The sequence below is a fragment of the Brachionichthys hirsutus genome, chromosome 23 (assembly GCF_040956055.1).
Source record: "Brachionichthys hirsutus isolate HB-005 chromosome 23, CSIRO-AGI_Bhir_v1, whole genome shotgun sequence".
In the NCBI taxonomy this organism is placed as follows: domain Eukaryota; kingdom Metazoa; phylum Chordata; class Actinopteri; order Lophiiformes; family Brachionichthyidae; genus Brachionichthys; species Brachionichthys hirsutus.
In genome coordinates, this window is record NC_090919.1 from 3,325,817 (window position 1) to 3,341,117 (window position 15,301).

At 46.9% G+C, this 15,301-nt stretch overlaps 1 protein-coding gene across 1 annotated transcript in view; it reads right to left on the minus strand.

Annotated features, from left to right (window-relative positions):
* The window catches only part of si:dkey-172j4.3 (diacylglycerol kinase eta), a 42,743-nt gene that overhangs the window by 11,182 nt on the left and 16,260 nt on the right, over positions 1-15,301 (minus strand). The window contains exons 3-27 of the mRNA XM_068755936.1: positions 11,156-11,266; positions 10,977-11,057; positions 10,489-10,593; positions 9,745-9,877; positions 9,320-9,426; positions 9,067-9,192; positions 8,271-8,373; positions 7,942-8,101; positions 7,672-7,780; positions 5,202-5,341; positions 4,754-4,841; positions 4,436-4,527; positions 4,017-4,116; positions 3,708-3,773; positions 3,230-3,401; positions 3,056-3,154; positions 2,813-2,897; positions 2,623-2,730; positions 2,351-2,447; positions 2,169-2,276; positions 1,957-2,070; positions 1,466-1,600; positions 1,144-1,307; positions 433-538; positions 137-226 (exon numbers count right to left, since the gene is read on the minus strand). Coding sequence (XP_068612037.1) covers positions 137-226; positions 433-538; positions 1,144-1,307; positions 1,466-1,600; positions 1,957-2,070; positions 2,169-2,276; positions 2,351-2,447; positions 2,623-2,730; positions 2,813-2,897; positions 3,056-3,154; positions 3,230-3,401; positions 3,708-3,773; positions 4,017-4,116; positions 4,436-4,527; positions 4,754-4,841; positions 5,202-5,341; positions 7,672-7,780; positions 7,942-8,101; positions 8,271-8,373; positions 9,067-9,192; positions 9,320-9,426; positions 9,745-9,877; positions 10,489-10,593; positions 10,977-11,057; positions 11,156-11,266 — 2,799 coding nt within the window. The remainder of the gene's footprint in view (positions 1-136; positions 227-432; positions 539-1,143; positions 1,308-1,465; positions 1,601-1,956; positions 2,071-2,168; positions 2,277-2,350; positions 2,448-2,622; positions 2,731-2,812; positions 2,898-3,055; positions 3,155-3,229; positions 3,402-3,707; positions 3,774-4,016; positions 4,117-4,435; positions 4,528-4,753; positions 4,842-5,201; positions 5,342-7,671; positions 7,781-7,941; positions 8,102-8,270; positions 8,374-9,066; positions 9,193-9,319; positions 9,427-9,744; positions 9,878-10,488; positions 10,594-10,976; positions 11,058-11,155; positions 11,267-15,301) is intronic.

Below are 15,301 nucleotides of genomic sequence, written 5' to 3' on the forward strand. Positions count from 1 at the left end.
TTCAGCAAACAAGGACCAAACAAAGACGACGGCAGCGGACAATGAAACGTGAGACGCCAAGTGTTTGGCTTCGGGAAGGGACAGCGATGGGAAGAGACCGGCGGAGGCAAACGGAGAATGAGGAGGAAATTGTTACCAGTAGCTTTCCGTCCAGCAGCATCCTGGTCTCCGCCTGCAGGACTTTACTGCTGTTGACGATTTCCACCGCTGTGCTCCGACTCAGACACTGAAAAGAGAGAATTACATTCAATTCAGAAGATTAAATCAAAACGCATTTCCCAGTGTGCAACAGTTGATGAGTTTCCTTTAAAATCAAGCATCAGTTCATACAAATCTTTTTCACATCCATCCATTTTCTTCATCTTATTTATGCTTTCCCGCAGGGTGAACAGCCCCGTAACGTCCATCCGTGTCCCCCGCTCGGGTTCTTACCTCGGGGCTGGACAGTTTGGCCTCGGAGAGCACCAGGGCGGTGGCGTTGACGGCGTGAGCCAGCTCTTGCTCCACCAGCTTGTGGCTTTTGGCAGCCTCGCGGATCCTGGAGAGGAATGAGGGAGGGAATCGTCAACTTCAAAGAGCTGTAATTATTACTTCAACAGGCGGGGGGGGTACAATCATTGCTTCAACAAGTCGCACCGTCTGTTTAAAAGGCCTGTTTATCCCCACCTCTGAGGTCAGCTTTTTTCCCACCTACTAAAAAAAATTAAATTTCAACCCTCAGATTATAAATTACTGTTTTTAACTTTGCACCTCTTTTGTTGCGCTACAAAATTTCGCGATCACAGAAGAAACTTTTCAGATGAATCGGGCAACGTAATAAAAGTCATTCTCATACATCAGGAGGAGAATTTAGTTTAGCAAAAACATTAATGATAATTCTGTTATATAAACTGCAAAACGGGCAGGGGAGGTGGGGACACACACACATCCTCAGAGGTTAAACAAAAGGCTTGAAGCATGAAAACGTCGGCGCAAAAGAGAAAAACAAACAATCAAAGGTAATTGCGGTGGGAGGAAGAAATCCCAAAACGTAAAGCACAATCTCGCCTGGACCCAAATGAAGATGATGATGACGAGGAGGGAGGTCACGAGACGGAATAAAACAAAGCGCGGAGACCCCGATCGGTGGACGGTTCTGCTTACTCGCTGATCAGGGTGTCGGCCACGACGCCCAGCTGCTGCACCTGAGCGCACTCCTCGTCCGTCAGGTACTCCATGGACTGCTGGGAGTTGAGGCGGGGCCTGCTGGCGCGGTAGCTGTCGAACTTCCTCTTGTCCTCCCACGACTTTAGCGTGCTCTCGAACGCCTGGCGAGACAAAGACGTTTGAAGGTCGTCACCATTTGATTTCGCAGTCGCCGCTTTTTTATTGAGACGCGAGTGCCAAACAGGATTGGGAGGGGGGGGTGTTAAATTGAGTTTATGGTCATAAAGATCATGGCGTGTGTGTGTGTGTCGGACATTACTCTGTCTCTGGTGAGCATCTGCGCCCTGTTCCTGTGGACGATCTTGACGATGCCCGGCGGCTGGATCCAGGCCTCGCCGTCCACCTGCACCGGAACACCTTCCTCCCCGAGGATGGTGATCTTCACCTGCCGGCACTGAGACGCAACAGAGCGGGGAAAACAACCCGCTGTCAGCTCTTTGTCTCTTCGACCTGCTTTTTATTTTTAGTATTTTTCCTCTATTCCCTGCTGGATCTCCTCTGCCCCGTGCGGACCCGCGATTTCATCTGATTCTAAAAGAAACCAGCCACGTTCCATCGTTCGGCTTTGCTTGGTAGCGAATAGTAACGTAAATAATATTCTTGGTGCAAAGCTGCTAAAACCGGATTATTCGCTCACGACTGACTTGCGATCTGAGCGCAACGGAAAAGCTAAAGGCTAACATGGCAGCCGTGCTAACGCGCTCAACGCTAGCACCCGGGAGGAAGAGCGCCGAGTAATTCCTGTCCGACCTGTGCGATGCGGTGGTGCTGCAGGTTGATGACTCTTGACATGGCCATCTGCATGCTGCCGAACACCGCCACCACCTCCAGCTTCTTATCGTCGAATGACGGCGCACCAAAGTTCTGCGGCGAGGGAGAAGATGCTCCAACAATCGCTCCGGCGGCCACTCTGGCGCAAACGAAGCACATTTGACGTTACCCCCTTCTTCCGCGGCACTCACGTTATCCTCCTTGGTGCCTCCCCAGAAGTTGATGCCGCCTGCGTAGCTGGGAATGTTGAGGACAGCCAAGCCCTGCAGACTGGGCAGAGACATGGGGACGCCATCGCACTGGGAGAGAGAGAGGAGAGGAAGCTAAAAAAGCAGCAGACAAAAACGCTGGCAGCGTCCCGTTCCAGCCTCACCTCCAGCTGAACTCGCTGCTCCAGGTTCTTGTACGTCTTCTGGAGCAGCTCTTTCGTGCCCAGCACCCCGTACCACATCATGTTCTTGGTGCGGCTGCTGCAGCAGAACCCCCGGGGGGGGAGAGGAGGAGGAAACCATCGAAGAGCTACTTTTAGTTCATCAGAATAAAACTCGGCTGGTCCTCGGCCACGTCCGGCAGATGAGGCGGGGGTCGTTCGAGCCGCCGAGACGTGTCCGGGACGAACGCTGCTGGAGAAACGTGCGCTCATACCTGCATCTCTTCGGGTGCTCCTCCCTCTTGTTGTTAAACTCGAGGGAAATCTTGGCGTCCAGGCCGATCCCAAAGTAGTTGTTCATCACGCACTTCTCTGAACACTGCCTGCAAGTACGGAGAGCACGCCGACTGTTTGGTGCGTTCCTTAGCGACGGCAGGCGCGTGCAGGTGCGTGGGCGCGACTTACACCGAGTCCTCGCTGAAGGTGACGGCGTGGACGCTCTCTTGTTTCTCGAGGACAATGAGCGCGGTGGGACTCGAGCCTCCTTGACCTGGATAGAAGGGCAGTCGGTCTCAAGTCGGAAAATGTCGTTTCCTCTCTGGAATTGACAAACTAACGCGGGAAGTCTCGGAAATTTCACGAGGGAATCGGCTCATCTTCCAACCGACAGCATTTGCCTCACGCTCAAAAACGAGAAGGGAGACTCACGCGGGTCGGCGTCCTTCAGCTCCTCGCTGTTTTCCCTTTTGATGGAGGACAGCGACGACACCCTGTGGACCTGCGTGTGCCGGTTCTGCTCGTCCACCACTGAAACGCGAGGGCGCGATGGTGTCAAAATGGTGCCGTAAGTGAAGATGCCCCCCCCCCCCTCCCCCCGCCTACCTTTCTCAGCCTGCTCGATGATCTGCCTCAGGGCTTTCTTCAGGCTGTTGGCCCGGAGCATCAGCTGCTCTTTCGACCGGTAGGCTTTGCCCTCCGAGCCCGGCTCGCCGCCGTTCTCGCCCGGGCTCGAGGAGTCGCTCTCCTGGGTGGGAACGGAACCTGCAGGCACCACCTGAAAATTGACCAAGGGCGTTAACTGCGTCACACGGATCCTTCCAGATGAATCCAGCAGGAGATGATTACATTTAAAGAGCATTGCCATTAAAATGTAGGGCAAAGGTTAAAGTCTAAGGAGGCTTCTTCTGCCAGCACGATTTTGTTCAACCCAACGTTTGCTAAAGTTCCTTTTTTCCCTCCAGATTCTTCAAAATCTCACGTTGCTGCCAAACGTGGAGCTCCACGAGTTTTGTGATTTTGAACCAGAAGCCGCCGATTTCATTTGCAATCTCTTATTGATTGTAGGTGACAGGGTTATTACCTGGGCCTCCGCCTCCTCGCTCAGGGCCTTGACGAGGGAATCGAGCTTCTCGTTCAGCATGGCGCACTGGGAGGAGAGATGGACGGATAGAAATGGATTTTTATTTTCTGTGCGACTCTATTCAAAAGGCATCTTTTCTTTTAACTTTCATTAATCCCTTTCATTAAAGAGTGCCTGCCTTGGAATTTGAGCGGCTCTTTAAATTGGATTGGAATGGAAGGGAGTCATCTCTGACTATCACACACACACACACCCACGGGATGCCGCCCACTGCTCGGTGTTACACAAGCTCTTACGAGAACCGTTTACCTTCTTTGCCATGGCGTCTGCCTCCTCCTTGTTCTCCGTGGCTCTCTTGTACGCCTTCCCCACCTCCGCCACGAAATCGTTCACCGTCCCACACAGAAACCTTGCAGGGAGGGGTCGGAAAGGGGAAGCGGCCAGGTGAGTCACCGCACTTCTCTTTTCTTCTACGTCGCCCCCACGCAGTCACCGTTTACTCACTGCAGGTGCTGCTGCATGACTCAACAGGTAGAGTCTATCTGATCTCACACTTCCTGCATTTGAGCACTCCCCCCCCCCTCTAAAATAAACACGTCTACACAAAATCACATTCCTCGGGACAGCATGGTGTTTAAAGCTCATTTGTGTTAGCTGCTGGTGTAAATCAAATCATTAATTCTCATCTGCAGTCCCATGCCCCCCCCCACACACACACATGCACGTACTTGGCAGAGGAAATGACATCACTGTGCTTGTCCGAGTCCAGGATCTTGGCGAGGTGGGAAGCCACGGAGTCTGCATACTGAGTGATGTGGACCTGAGAGGGAACAGGAGACTCTCGTAGCGTCAGCTAATACAATTCTTCAAACGCAAGTCACTACATGTGATAGCAGTTGTTGTTTTTGTTGTATTTGTTGAGTGTTTATCTCAAATTAAACACCCACGTATTGCACATTGTGAAAATGTTAGCTCTACAGTAAGGAGGGAAGGATCTGATTTTAGCATCCCCATCCAGCAGCTTACAGTTCTGTAAACTAATTTACCTGCAGCGGAGAATCGAGGGCGTCGTCTTCTTTCATGTTTGGCATGCGTTTAGTGGTGGTGGGCACCTCGTACGTCATCACGCTCCATCTGCAAAGGTGCACAGAAAAGCACAAGGAAATAAAGGCAAGACTGATGCTGCTGTATGTTAGCAACATCGGTCTTTATGAATATTTCCCAAAAGTATAAATAGAAATACACAGTGCTTCTATGTTTATTGCTTTACTTCTGTCTGTTGCCCTTCAGAAGTATATAAAACTAAAGTGGATTCAGACATTTTTAATATCTTCAAGAAACTCATTTTAGAGAATGAGTTGGGACCATTTATATAAAAAATACACAAAAACAAGTTATTCAAAGCTAGAATCCAACTGTCCGACAGAAAATAAGAGCACCATGCTGCAAATTAATAGCGAAACTAATGTCAGCCCTCTCTGCCTCAGGTCTTACCGATCTAACATTTTGGTGGTGGCTCTCTCCAGCTTCTCCAGGATCTGCAGCAGCTGGGCATCATCGTCGCAGAGGCCTCCCCAGCCCAGGACACGAGCCAGGTCATTCCCTGTGCCCAGAGGAAGCACACCGAGCTGGCACTGCAGAAAGAAGACAACCAACAGATAAACCAGCACATCATCTGCAAAGGAGTTTATCCCGTGTTTTGTCAAACGCAGCAACGTTGAACTGTTGTTTAAATAATAATAATCTAGAACTACTGTCCTTATTACCCAACAATGTTGCAGTGCTGTTCATAGACAGAATTACAAAAGGTTGTGGTTTGATTTTTTTATATTGATTTGGTGGAACGTGTGGTTCTATGGGGTGATTTCAAAGTGATTGACGTCCACTGGCTCACCTGTTCAATCTGACATGACCTGATATTCTTTAAAATGATTTGATATGGCACTTATCGAAATAAATTAAAGACTAATTTAAATGAGAAACTATGAAATTGATTAACACAGATGAATCCCGCGACATTAATTGCTTGTAAGCAGTGGCGGGCGGTGCATTTTACACCTAGGCCTTCAGTGAAGTCCTACTCAGTCCGACTTGAATAAATACCCCTCATAATACCATCATTTATGACACCACTGCTTTAGAAATAATGTACAAACACACACTTACGCACTACTGGGTGCTGCATCACCTCAATCCTGTACAACACAGGATATTTTTTCCGGAGCATTTAAAAATCAATAAACTGCATCGGCAATTAAAACTTACCACTATATGTGGTACTATCAAAGCTATAAGTAAAAGGGAATTTAACATTTTTCCAAAACGTTTTAAAGTCCACCGTGAAGCTTTAAATTGCAAACTTGCAGTTTAATATAAGAAAGACTGCAACACAACGTGTCGTACTTCCACTACAATCACACAGCTGCACCGGCGCACCACATTATTTACACACACTGCATTTACGGTATATCTGTGATTTTATTTCGTTATCGTGTTAAATAAATAAAATGTTGGTACTCACCAAAACGGCTGTCCCGTTTGAAAACAAAATCCATTCTCCTTTCTTAAAGTTCCTAAATCCAGTGTTGCTCCAAACATTAAATCGATCCCTTGCAAACAAAAGGCATTCCCAGCAGAACAATTTGCAGCGACCCTCAGAAGCTGTAAGCCAAACGTTTGAAGCCTGGAAGCGGCGTACCAATCCTTTCCCCACCCGGGACAGGTTAGCTAGCTCCGGAACTAGCTTGAAGCTAGCTCTCGTGAGCCGAAGCTAGTAGCTTCTCTGTAAAGGTCCGTCTTGAAAATGGCCTTTCAAGAATATCCACAACCAAATACACACTTTCCCCTCCTTCGGCCATTGTGGGTTAAAAGCGCAGGAATAATTGTGGTTTTATCTTCGGTCGGTCGCGCCGTACCGGTGCCATTAGCTGATGACGCAATATGCCTAGCGCTGCCCTCTCACACGGAGTATCCAATCACAAGCAGGAAGGCCTTACTTTCACCAACTCGTGATCTGATTGGCTATCGCAACTGTCTATCAACTCTAAGAGCCAATCGCAGGACGCGCTATTGAGTTGTGACGTGAGACAAGCAGGAAGGACTTGTTTCACCAACTCGTGATCTGATTGGCTATCGCAACTGTCTATCAACTCAACTCTACGAGCCCGTTCACTCACACAACATGGTTGGCAAGCAGCTCTGATACCGAAGGACGGATAGTACTTGCCACTGGTACTATGAAATCCGCCTGGCAACACAAGCTAGCTGAATTCTGATTGGATAAAAACTCTCACCTAAAAATACATCACTGTAATATAATATAACATGAATGTGAAGAATATATATATACATAAAATTAAATTGATTTTATCATAAATATGATCATGTATTCTTGATTTCTGGTTATGTTAGGCAAGCAGAGAAGGCCTTGCGGGCCCTGACCGCCCGCCACTGCTTGTAAGACCTGTGACTGCTGATTTTCATCATGGCATTACTTTCTCTTTGCTGAAATCGTCGTTTCCTTTCCATCTGATCATTATTCACAACTTTCAGGTCGTAAATGAGGATTTAGAAAAGTGGTTGACAACAGATAGCCGAACTAGAACATCCTAGAACTAGAACAAGGAGACACTGAATTGCATCTTTAGAGACAATTGTAAAACTTGCTTGGAATTTTACAGCCCACATTCTAATAAAATAGTCAGTTTAAAACAGAAACTAAACATTAACAAAAGGAAAAATGTCAAGCTAAAATAAAAAAAAAAACTAAAAATTAATAACTTCGAAATGACAGGAAAAAAAAAAAAAATCCTCAGCCTACTCCATGAAATTAATGGAATCTGAAGTGGATTGAAAAAATAAAACAAGGTTTAAAAAAATTACGACTAGAAACCAGAGTTTATTCTTTGTCATGGAACCACTGCCTTCTCCTCCTCCTCCTCCTCCTCCTCCTCCTCCTCCTCACCTGCTTATGGATTTTGAGTTTGTCCAGCTCCGAGAGCACCCATCCCACGCTGCCATCTCCTCCGCACACCAGGATACGAAATGTCACAAACTTCTGGAAAAGGCGCAGGCTGAGGGATGAAGACGAGCGAGAAATGAAGATGCTAAGGGTTAGATGCCATAGCATTAAAGATGTGTCTCCTTCGTTGGACCGGTTAGTTAATTGATTTGCTAATTATTCCCTTGGTTAGGAAAATACAATATTTAAAATACAGAATGCAAAGCCGAGTACCCGAGCTCCGGTCCCCCGTTCATCAGGTCAAAGACCTGGGCCGGGTTGAGAAGCTGCTTAAACTTGCGGAGAAACTTCACCCCCTGGTTGTCTCCACTTTTGGAGTTGACCAGAACCAGGAGAGGACTGGTACACGATGCTGAGGTGGCCTTCCAGAAGCCTGAAAGAAAGGAAAATATACATCATGAATCATAAACATGACGGAATGGAAATTGTGTCAAAACTGTCTTTATATGAGGACAATATATGTTTCTGAGACCTTCAGTACATGCTGTACTCTGAAGAAAGAGTGTGCATGTGCATGTGTGTGTGTGTGTGCGGAGTCTCACCATCTGAGTCGATGCTGTTAAGTGCAGTGGGAGGAATGATTGACACCCTGCATTGACCCAGGGGACACACCTTCCTCATCTGCTCTTTACAGCTGTTGTGGACCTGCAGGTTGTCCACACATTCACACAGTTAGCGGTCGCCATGGCAATTCTACATTTCAGCAGAGGAATAAAAGGTCGTTTTATCCCTCTGAAACGCACCAAATGTCAGTTCCGCAACCTTTACAAATACCACCGGGATTCATTTGTGTTTCTTCTGTTGGCGAAACTGAGGATCAATTTGAAAGGCTGTTTTCCTTTGCTGAACGGAAGCTTGACTTGAATCCTTGTAAGCGTTTTGCAGGCGGCGTCTTAAAGGACAGGTCCTCTGGACTTTGCTGCTCGAGTCTTTTAGTGCCGCTGATATTTTTTTTACAGCTGTGTAGATAAGGCTGCTTCTTATGCTCACACAACGAGACGACATAGCAGTACAAATTAACTCTGCTAACACAAAGTCCCAAGAATCTCCGGTGCGGATCTGGAAAACGGCGTACTTGGTGAACGCACAATAAAATTAGATTCAGATAAAGACCATTATTTTTGTTGTTGTTGTTTACTTCCTTTAACAATGCGAGAAGGAGACAACAAAGATCAAAGATGCTAAAATAACCGGAAGACTGTTTTTTTGGGGGGGGTTAGTGACACATTCCTACAGACGCCAAGCCGTGGATATTTTCTCAATCGAACGTAACATTTCCAGTTGTTACGTAAAAACAAGCATTGATTCGACGGGACGGGGAAAACCAATTCCACTCACGATGGCCTTGCACCAGAGGCAGCGCCAGTCCTGCAGCCGTCGCACGCTGCCACAGTTCTTGTCACAGACCACACACCTGGCGCTGACTGGCAGGTTGCCCTCGAGCCACTGGTGGGGCATGAACACCTGGGGGGGAGAATAAGGACATTACAGCCGACGTGAGACGCCGGCAACAAATGGAAGCGATGCATGCAGGGATGCGTCCTTGATTTAGTTTAAACTCAAATAGGTAAAGCAGAGCTTGAACACTCACCCCGTCCTCGTCCTCAATGATGTCATTTCCTATGGAAGCCAGAGTGGTCCATTTGCAGTTGTTGGTGGAGCGGACTGCGCAGCGCTTGTGAGCCTTGAACTTACAAACTGCAAGAGGATAAATCAAATGTGCAAATGTGCAACTTTAAATACATTTTCAGACAAACATAGAAAAGCATCTGATTTGTTTCTTCTATTTTGAAATGGTTTAATGGATGATGATTTAAAACCTTCCTGTAAATCCTGGATATTCATTGCGTTGAGATAATTATTCTTACCGAAGACAGCAGGAGTGAATATATTCTGATATTAGCGAATCAAACGTTGCGAAAGAAAGTTATAAACCATAAACCCATTTATGGTTACTGGGTTTAAACTCCACAGAAATGCGAGTGCTTTTTTTTTCGTGTGAGTGTTTCTGTGCACCTTCACAGGACAGGCCGTGGGAGGTGACGCCTGGCAGGGCCTCTCTGCAGACGTTGCAGAACGTCGGCCTGGCGTGCGAGCAGGCGTACCAGTTGTGCATCCCGGAGAAATGCTCCATGTTGAACTGGCTGGCCTATAGAAAGAAGAAATGTGAACGGTGCTAAAGTGGCCGATCAAAGGTGGAAACATAGAAATAAGCAGCCTGGGAGCAAAGATATGCCGAGCGGGTTAGGGTTAGAGGAAAGGTGCATAACAAAATGACATCAGCGGCACATTCTTTTGGGATCCAGATTGAGGTACATAAGAGACAACGATTATCTGTCTGGCTAATATGAGCTTTACCGGAAACTTTAAAAAGACGGAAGGACGAGAGGATCAAACCTGCAAAGCTTCCTGTCCAAAATGATTCCTTAGATTTTGTTCTGAAGTGTTCAGGATTGGAGAGATATCACAATAACAAGCGGAGGGAATGACGTAAATTATAAAAATAAAAAAAAATCAGCTCTGCAGCTCAAGGTCTTCGGACTCTCTTCATAATGTATTACGGCAGCGAGTCAGATTTTATGAACGACATTAATCTGCTGGTAAAGAGCGCCGACGAAAAGCAGATAGGAGGAGGAGGGGCGGCAGGAGGAGTGAAGGGGAATACTGAAAAAGAGCAACTGGACGAAGCATCGTAGACGCAGAGCGTTGTGAAGGCTGATCGATCACATTTCTCGCTGTTAAGGATAATCAATGGCTCACCTCATAGGTTTCCCATTTCTGGACGGATTTGAGGGCGCCGATCCAGTCCTCCATTTCCTTCCTGCTCTCAGCGCATAACATTAGTTTACGAAATGGAGTGATCACCTGGGGGGAAAAAAAAGACTGAAATTAGACGTCATTCATTTAGATCACACTTTATTCATTTCTACAACCGAAGGCGATTCTGAAAAGCTGCCCTGCAGTATCGAGCTAAAGGCTAACATCCAGAGGGCGAACAGATAAAGATAGAGAGAAACATCGATGGGGAGATAAAGGTAGAGCGTGATGGAGGTAGAGAGACGGGGAGAGCTGACGATGGAGATTTAGTGACAAGAGATGGAGACAGAGATAGAAATAAAGACAGATACAGACAGCTGGAGTGAGAAAGATGAATGATGTAATAGTTTTTAACGACTAAAATGTTTGAAGTCTTCATTTCAGAGTCCAAAAGAGCTCTTGCCTTTACATTGTTAGGATGTTACCGTTACCGTGAAGCTGTTGTTGACGTTCTTTGTGCTGGTCTCGGCCACGCTGGCGTCTGATAGGTCCACTTCATCAAAGATCAGGGACTGCCGGTAACACAAACGGCAGCTCGTCACTCCTCGCGTCACGTCTCCTCTCCCCATTTGCCTCGACTACAATTCAAAACCGGTTTGCACCGATCTACCTTGCAGTCTTTGGCGTAATAGAGGGTCCTCCCTCTGAGTTTGAAGTACCTCCTCTTCCACCTCTGGAAGGAACTGGTCTGCTTCAAGAGCATTCCCTCCTTGACACTTTTCTGTGGACGAGACGGGAAGTGAAAATCAAACAGATGTTAGCACAGCCGGAGCATTTGAATGGCTAAAACGACAGCTGCTCCTCCAGGAGGGTTCGCACTTCCGGTTGCAGCACGATTTTTTTTTTTTTGCTGAAATGCGTGCAACTAATTCAGGAATGAACTTAAGCCAAAGTCAAGAGACTCCCGGGATTAGTTTCCCCTTAGGTCTCCCCTAAGTGGCACACTGTTAAAAATAAGAAAATGAGGACACAGCGTTGGTCGATTAGGCTGATCTCAAGTTCGTACGGCAAAAAACACCCGAAGGAATCTCCTGCAGGGAAGAGGTGGAGATTTAGTGATCCGTGTCTTGCATCAAAAGGGGGGGGGGGGGAGGGGGGGACGATTCGATTTGATACCGTGGGCTTTGCAAGAGGTCCAGACTGTTGCGGCGATAGCTACTTGGCTATCTCGCTTCTGTTCCCCTGCTCATCGTGCGCTCCTTCTTTCTATCTCTCTCTCTCCATTTATGAGTACAGGTCCTGCGAGGACAGAACGCGCCACGGGTAATCAATCTGAGCGAGGACTTGTGAGGTCGTCATGGAGATCCTCATTTCCCGAACAAGAGGATACTCGGAAACAAGTGATGAATGCTGGAAGTGGGAACATAGACACTAACACACACACACGTAAAACTCAGATCATGTTTGATGGCTGCCCCCCCCCCCCCCCCCCCCACTTGTACATTTATCACCTGCTGTGGAAACATTCCTGTTTTTATTAGCTCTGCCTCCATTGGCCAGCCCGGGACCTTTCCCACAATGCCTCGAGACATTTTATTGCTTCATATTTCTAATAGCGTATTAATACTCGCACCAAAGTTCATGGCTCTTACTTCTGCAGATATTGGGCAATAAAAATGTCTCTGCAGAAAAAAAAAATGGGGTAGGTCTCGACCTGCTCGTCTTCTAAAGAGTTTTTCCCCGTGCTTTATAATTACACTGAAATGAATTCTCCCCGAACAAATATAGCAAAACAAAATGTTAAATTGTACATTAAGACAAATACATGACAGGCCCTTCCCAAAAAAGGACTGGGACTGTTCTAGCTTCATGCGTCACAAGTGTGGCAAAGAGCAGCATCGTCTTGGCAGGCTGTTCGGATACAAGTGCATGACCCGGAAGTTGGATCGCGTCTAACAAAACCGCAAGCTGGCAGCGAAACGGGAGTGAGTATGTGAACAATGTACTGACGGCAGATGAGTCGGTTCACTCGCATGAGGCGACAAACTGAGAAGACGAGTACAGACTGTTTCTTGATTCAAATCTTTCATTGGATTTGAAATCAATATAAAAAGCAGATAAATCGTGCTAATTTATCATTTACATTCCCTCGTGAAGACAAAGTGTTCTGATTTTGCTTTCCTCTCCATCCTTATAGTGCCTTGCCTTGATAAAATCTATTTAATCGCTCCATCACTTCCTGATTCCGCATGTCCAGAGACATCTTTCCTTTTAATGACACATCCAGTATCTTGTTTCCACACCGCGTTTCTCTTAGAATAAATGCGCGTATATACCCTGAGCGCAAATCTCACGCTCACATTCTTACTGAGAAAAAAGGGAGAGAAAAGAAATAGGAGGAAGAGGAAGGGGAGGACTGTTGGCGGAAACAATGACAAATAGCCCTGTGGTATCGTTATCGGGGGGGGGGGGGGGGTATAAAGGATCAAACAGGTTGTGCTTGAAGGGAAAGAAGAAGAAAAAGAAATGCACAAACAAAAAAGTGTGAAGGTCCCTGTTGAATGAATCCCCCCCAAGACGTCTGCGATAACGGCGAGGCTTCCTTAGTCTGGCTTATCCCCGGTTGCCACAGTAACGCCAAACATGAGCCGTCAGTCAAGAAGCTAATCAGAGTGTTTTTTTTGTTTGTTTGTTTGACACAAGTGGCTAATCACATAGCAACGACTGATATGGCTGAAGGACGCATCGCAGGTTGGGCCCACCTCAGGACACCGTGTGAAGCGTTTCCACTGAACTCCAGTTCACACGGTGGCTGGGACGTGCAAACCACCGCTTACAAAGCCCGAAATAAAATTCTGCACTTCAGAAAACACCCAAATCCGAGGATGACCCACAAGTGAGCAGATCACATTGCGGGTTTTTTTTTTTTTTATGTATTTGATGATGGGACGGCGTTTTGCTTCTTGTACATTTGTTGTCAGAAATCTAAATACGTTTTCGGGACTTGTAAATGTGATTTGCACGTCTTGGCCACCACAGGCAAAGGCTGGTTTACTGCCCTTCAACCCAATTAGGGGGGGGGGAAAGTGTCCCTTATTGCAGGCCTATTGTGATGCACAAGGGGTAGTGATGTGCCCCTTATCTTGTTAACGAAATTAAGCAGTAATATAATTACCAGGAAGCTGTGCTCTATGAGAATGACCAAGGGTCATTCTCAAGGGCCTCAAGGGTCTTCTTCCAATAAAAGAAACAATCCGGAGGTACTTCAAAAGCCCATTGTTCATGTTTAGGCACAGGCCCAACTCTCCCCCCCCCCCTCTGCAGAGTGAAAAGCTCACGTGCTTCCACAGACGTCTGCGTAAACACCGACGTGGCGTGTAACGGAAGGCTCTGCGTCGGCTCGCAGTCAAACCGTCTCCGCGCCCTCGACGGTGTTTTCCTCTTCTCTCATCTCCAGCTGAGATGTTGTCAGACAGAGCAGAGAATTCATTAGGGCAGACTAATTGCATCAGAACAATCAGTAAAACCCCCAGTAGTGCACACGCACACACACACACACACACACACAATAGAATAGAGCGCTAAAGCGCGCACCCACACACACACACAAACACACCAATATGTACCAGGTCAGGTCGTCTTTAATGCCTTCCTTCCAAGGACATGATAGATTCGTCATCAGGAAAGAAATCCCACGAAAACACCAAAACATAAAATTAATCTATCATCGTCTGACACGTGTTTTAGGGTTAGATCATTCTGTGCTATTCCTGTAACAGGCGTAACAGCTGCTGATGAAATATCCACGGTGCTCTTGTTTTCTAATTCACATTTGCTCTCAAAAAGTACAAAAAAAGGTTTGGGGAAAAAAAATGATCTTGGTTTTTATTATTCTGAAATTAATTCTTGAAGCTTGTTTTTGCCATCAGATTGAAATTGTGTTTTTTGTATTTCTCCCCCCCCCCCACACACACAAAGAAAACAAAAAGACACCCTTTCAGCAAAGATACTAAATAATAATAATAAATTGATCAAAATAGGTCATTTGTTTGGACACATTTTGGCTTCCAGAGAACAAAAAAAAAAGAAAATTTTTTTGCCGATTGTCATATTTACAGCACAGACGGTGACAGCCTGAGAGGAATCGTAAGAAGGACATAAAATGAACAATCACAGTCAATAATAATAATAATGACTAAAGTCGTTAAATCCTAATGGAACCGCCAAACCCGTCCCGGTCCTCTCGTTGGCCACAAAACCTCAATGTTAAGTGTGTGTGTGTCTTTTCCCCACAAATTCGCATGCTACTCCAAGTGCATATAAAATGGTGACATCACAAGGGCCGTGTTGAACCAAGAGCAGCTGCAGCACTCCTACATGGGGGGGGGGGGGGTTCTTGTGTTTGCCGAAAGATTGAAACCAGAATTAAGGCTTTTAAGCGACCGCCATTACCTCTGACACACACACACACACTGACCTCCCCCGCCAGGTAAGGCCCCTGGGCCTTCTCGACGTGGCTGGATTCTAGCTGGTCGTCACGGCTGAGCTGGTCGTCCTCCCCGTGCCGCTCTATCTCAGAGCGGGACAGCAGCGGTGCAATGCAACACCTGCTGGGATAACACAACTCGGGCATGGATGACCTCACCGTCTGCACTCGCCGAGCGCAAACCAAGGCGTGCAGCGAAGCACAATGTCCCCCCCCCCCCCCCCCAAAACGCACGGCGGAGAGGAACGCTAGCTGTCGGGATCGTGCTTTCTTCCTGATAAATAAAATCTCCCACCTTTTTTAAAATCTATTTCTAACTTATTTCTCGCC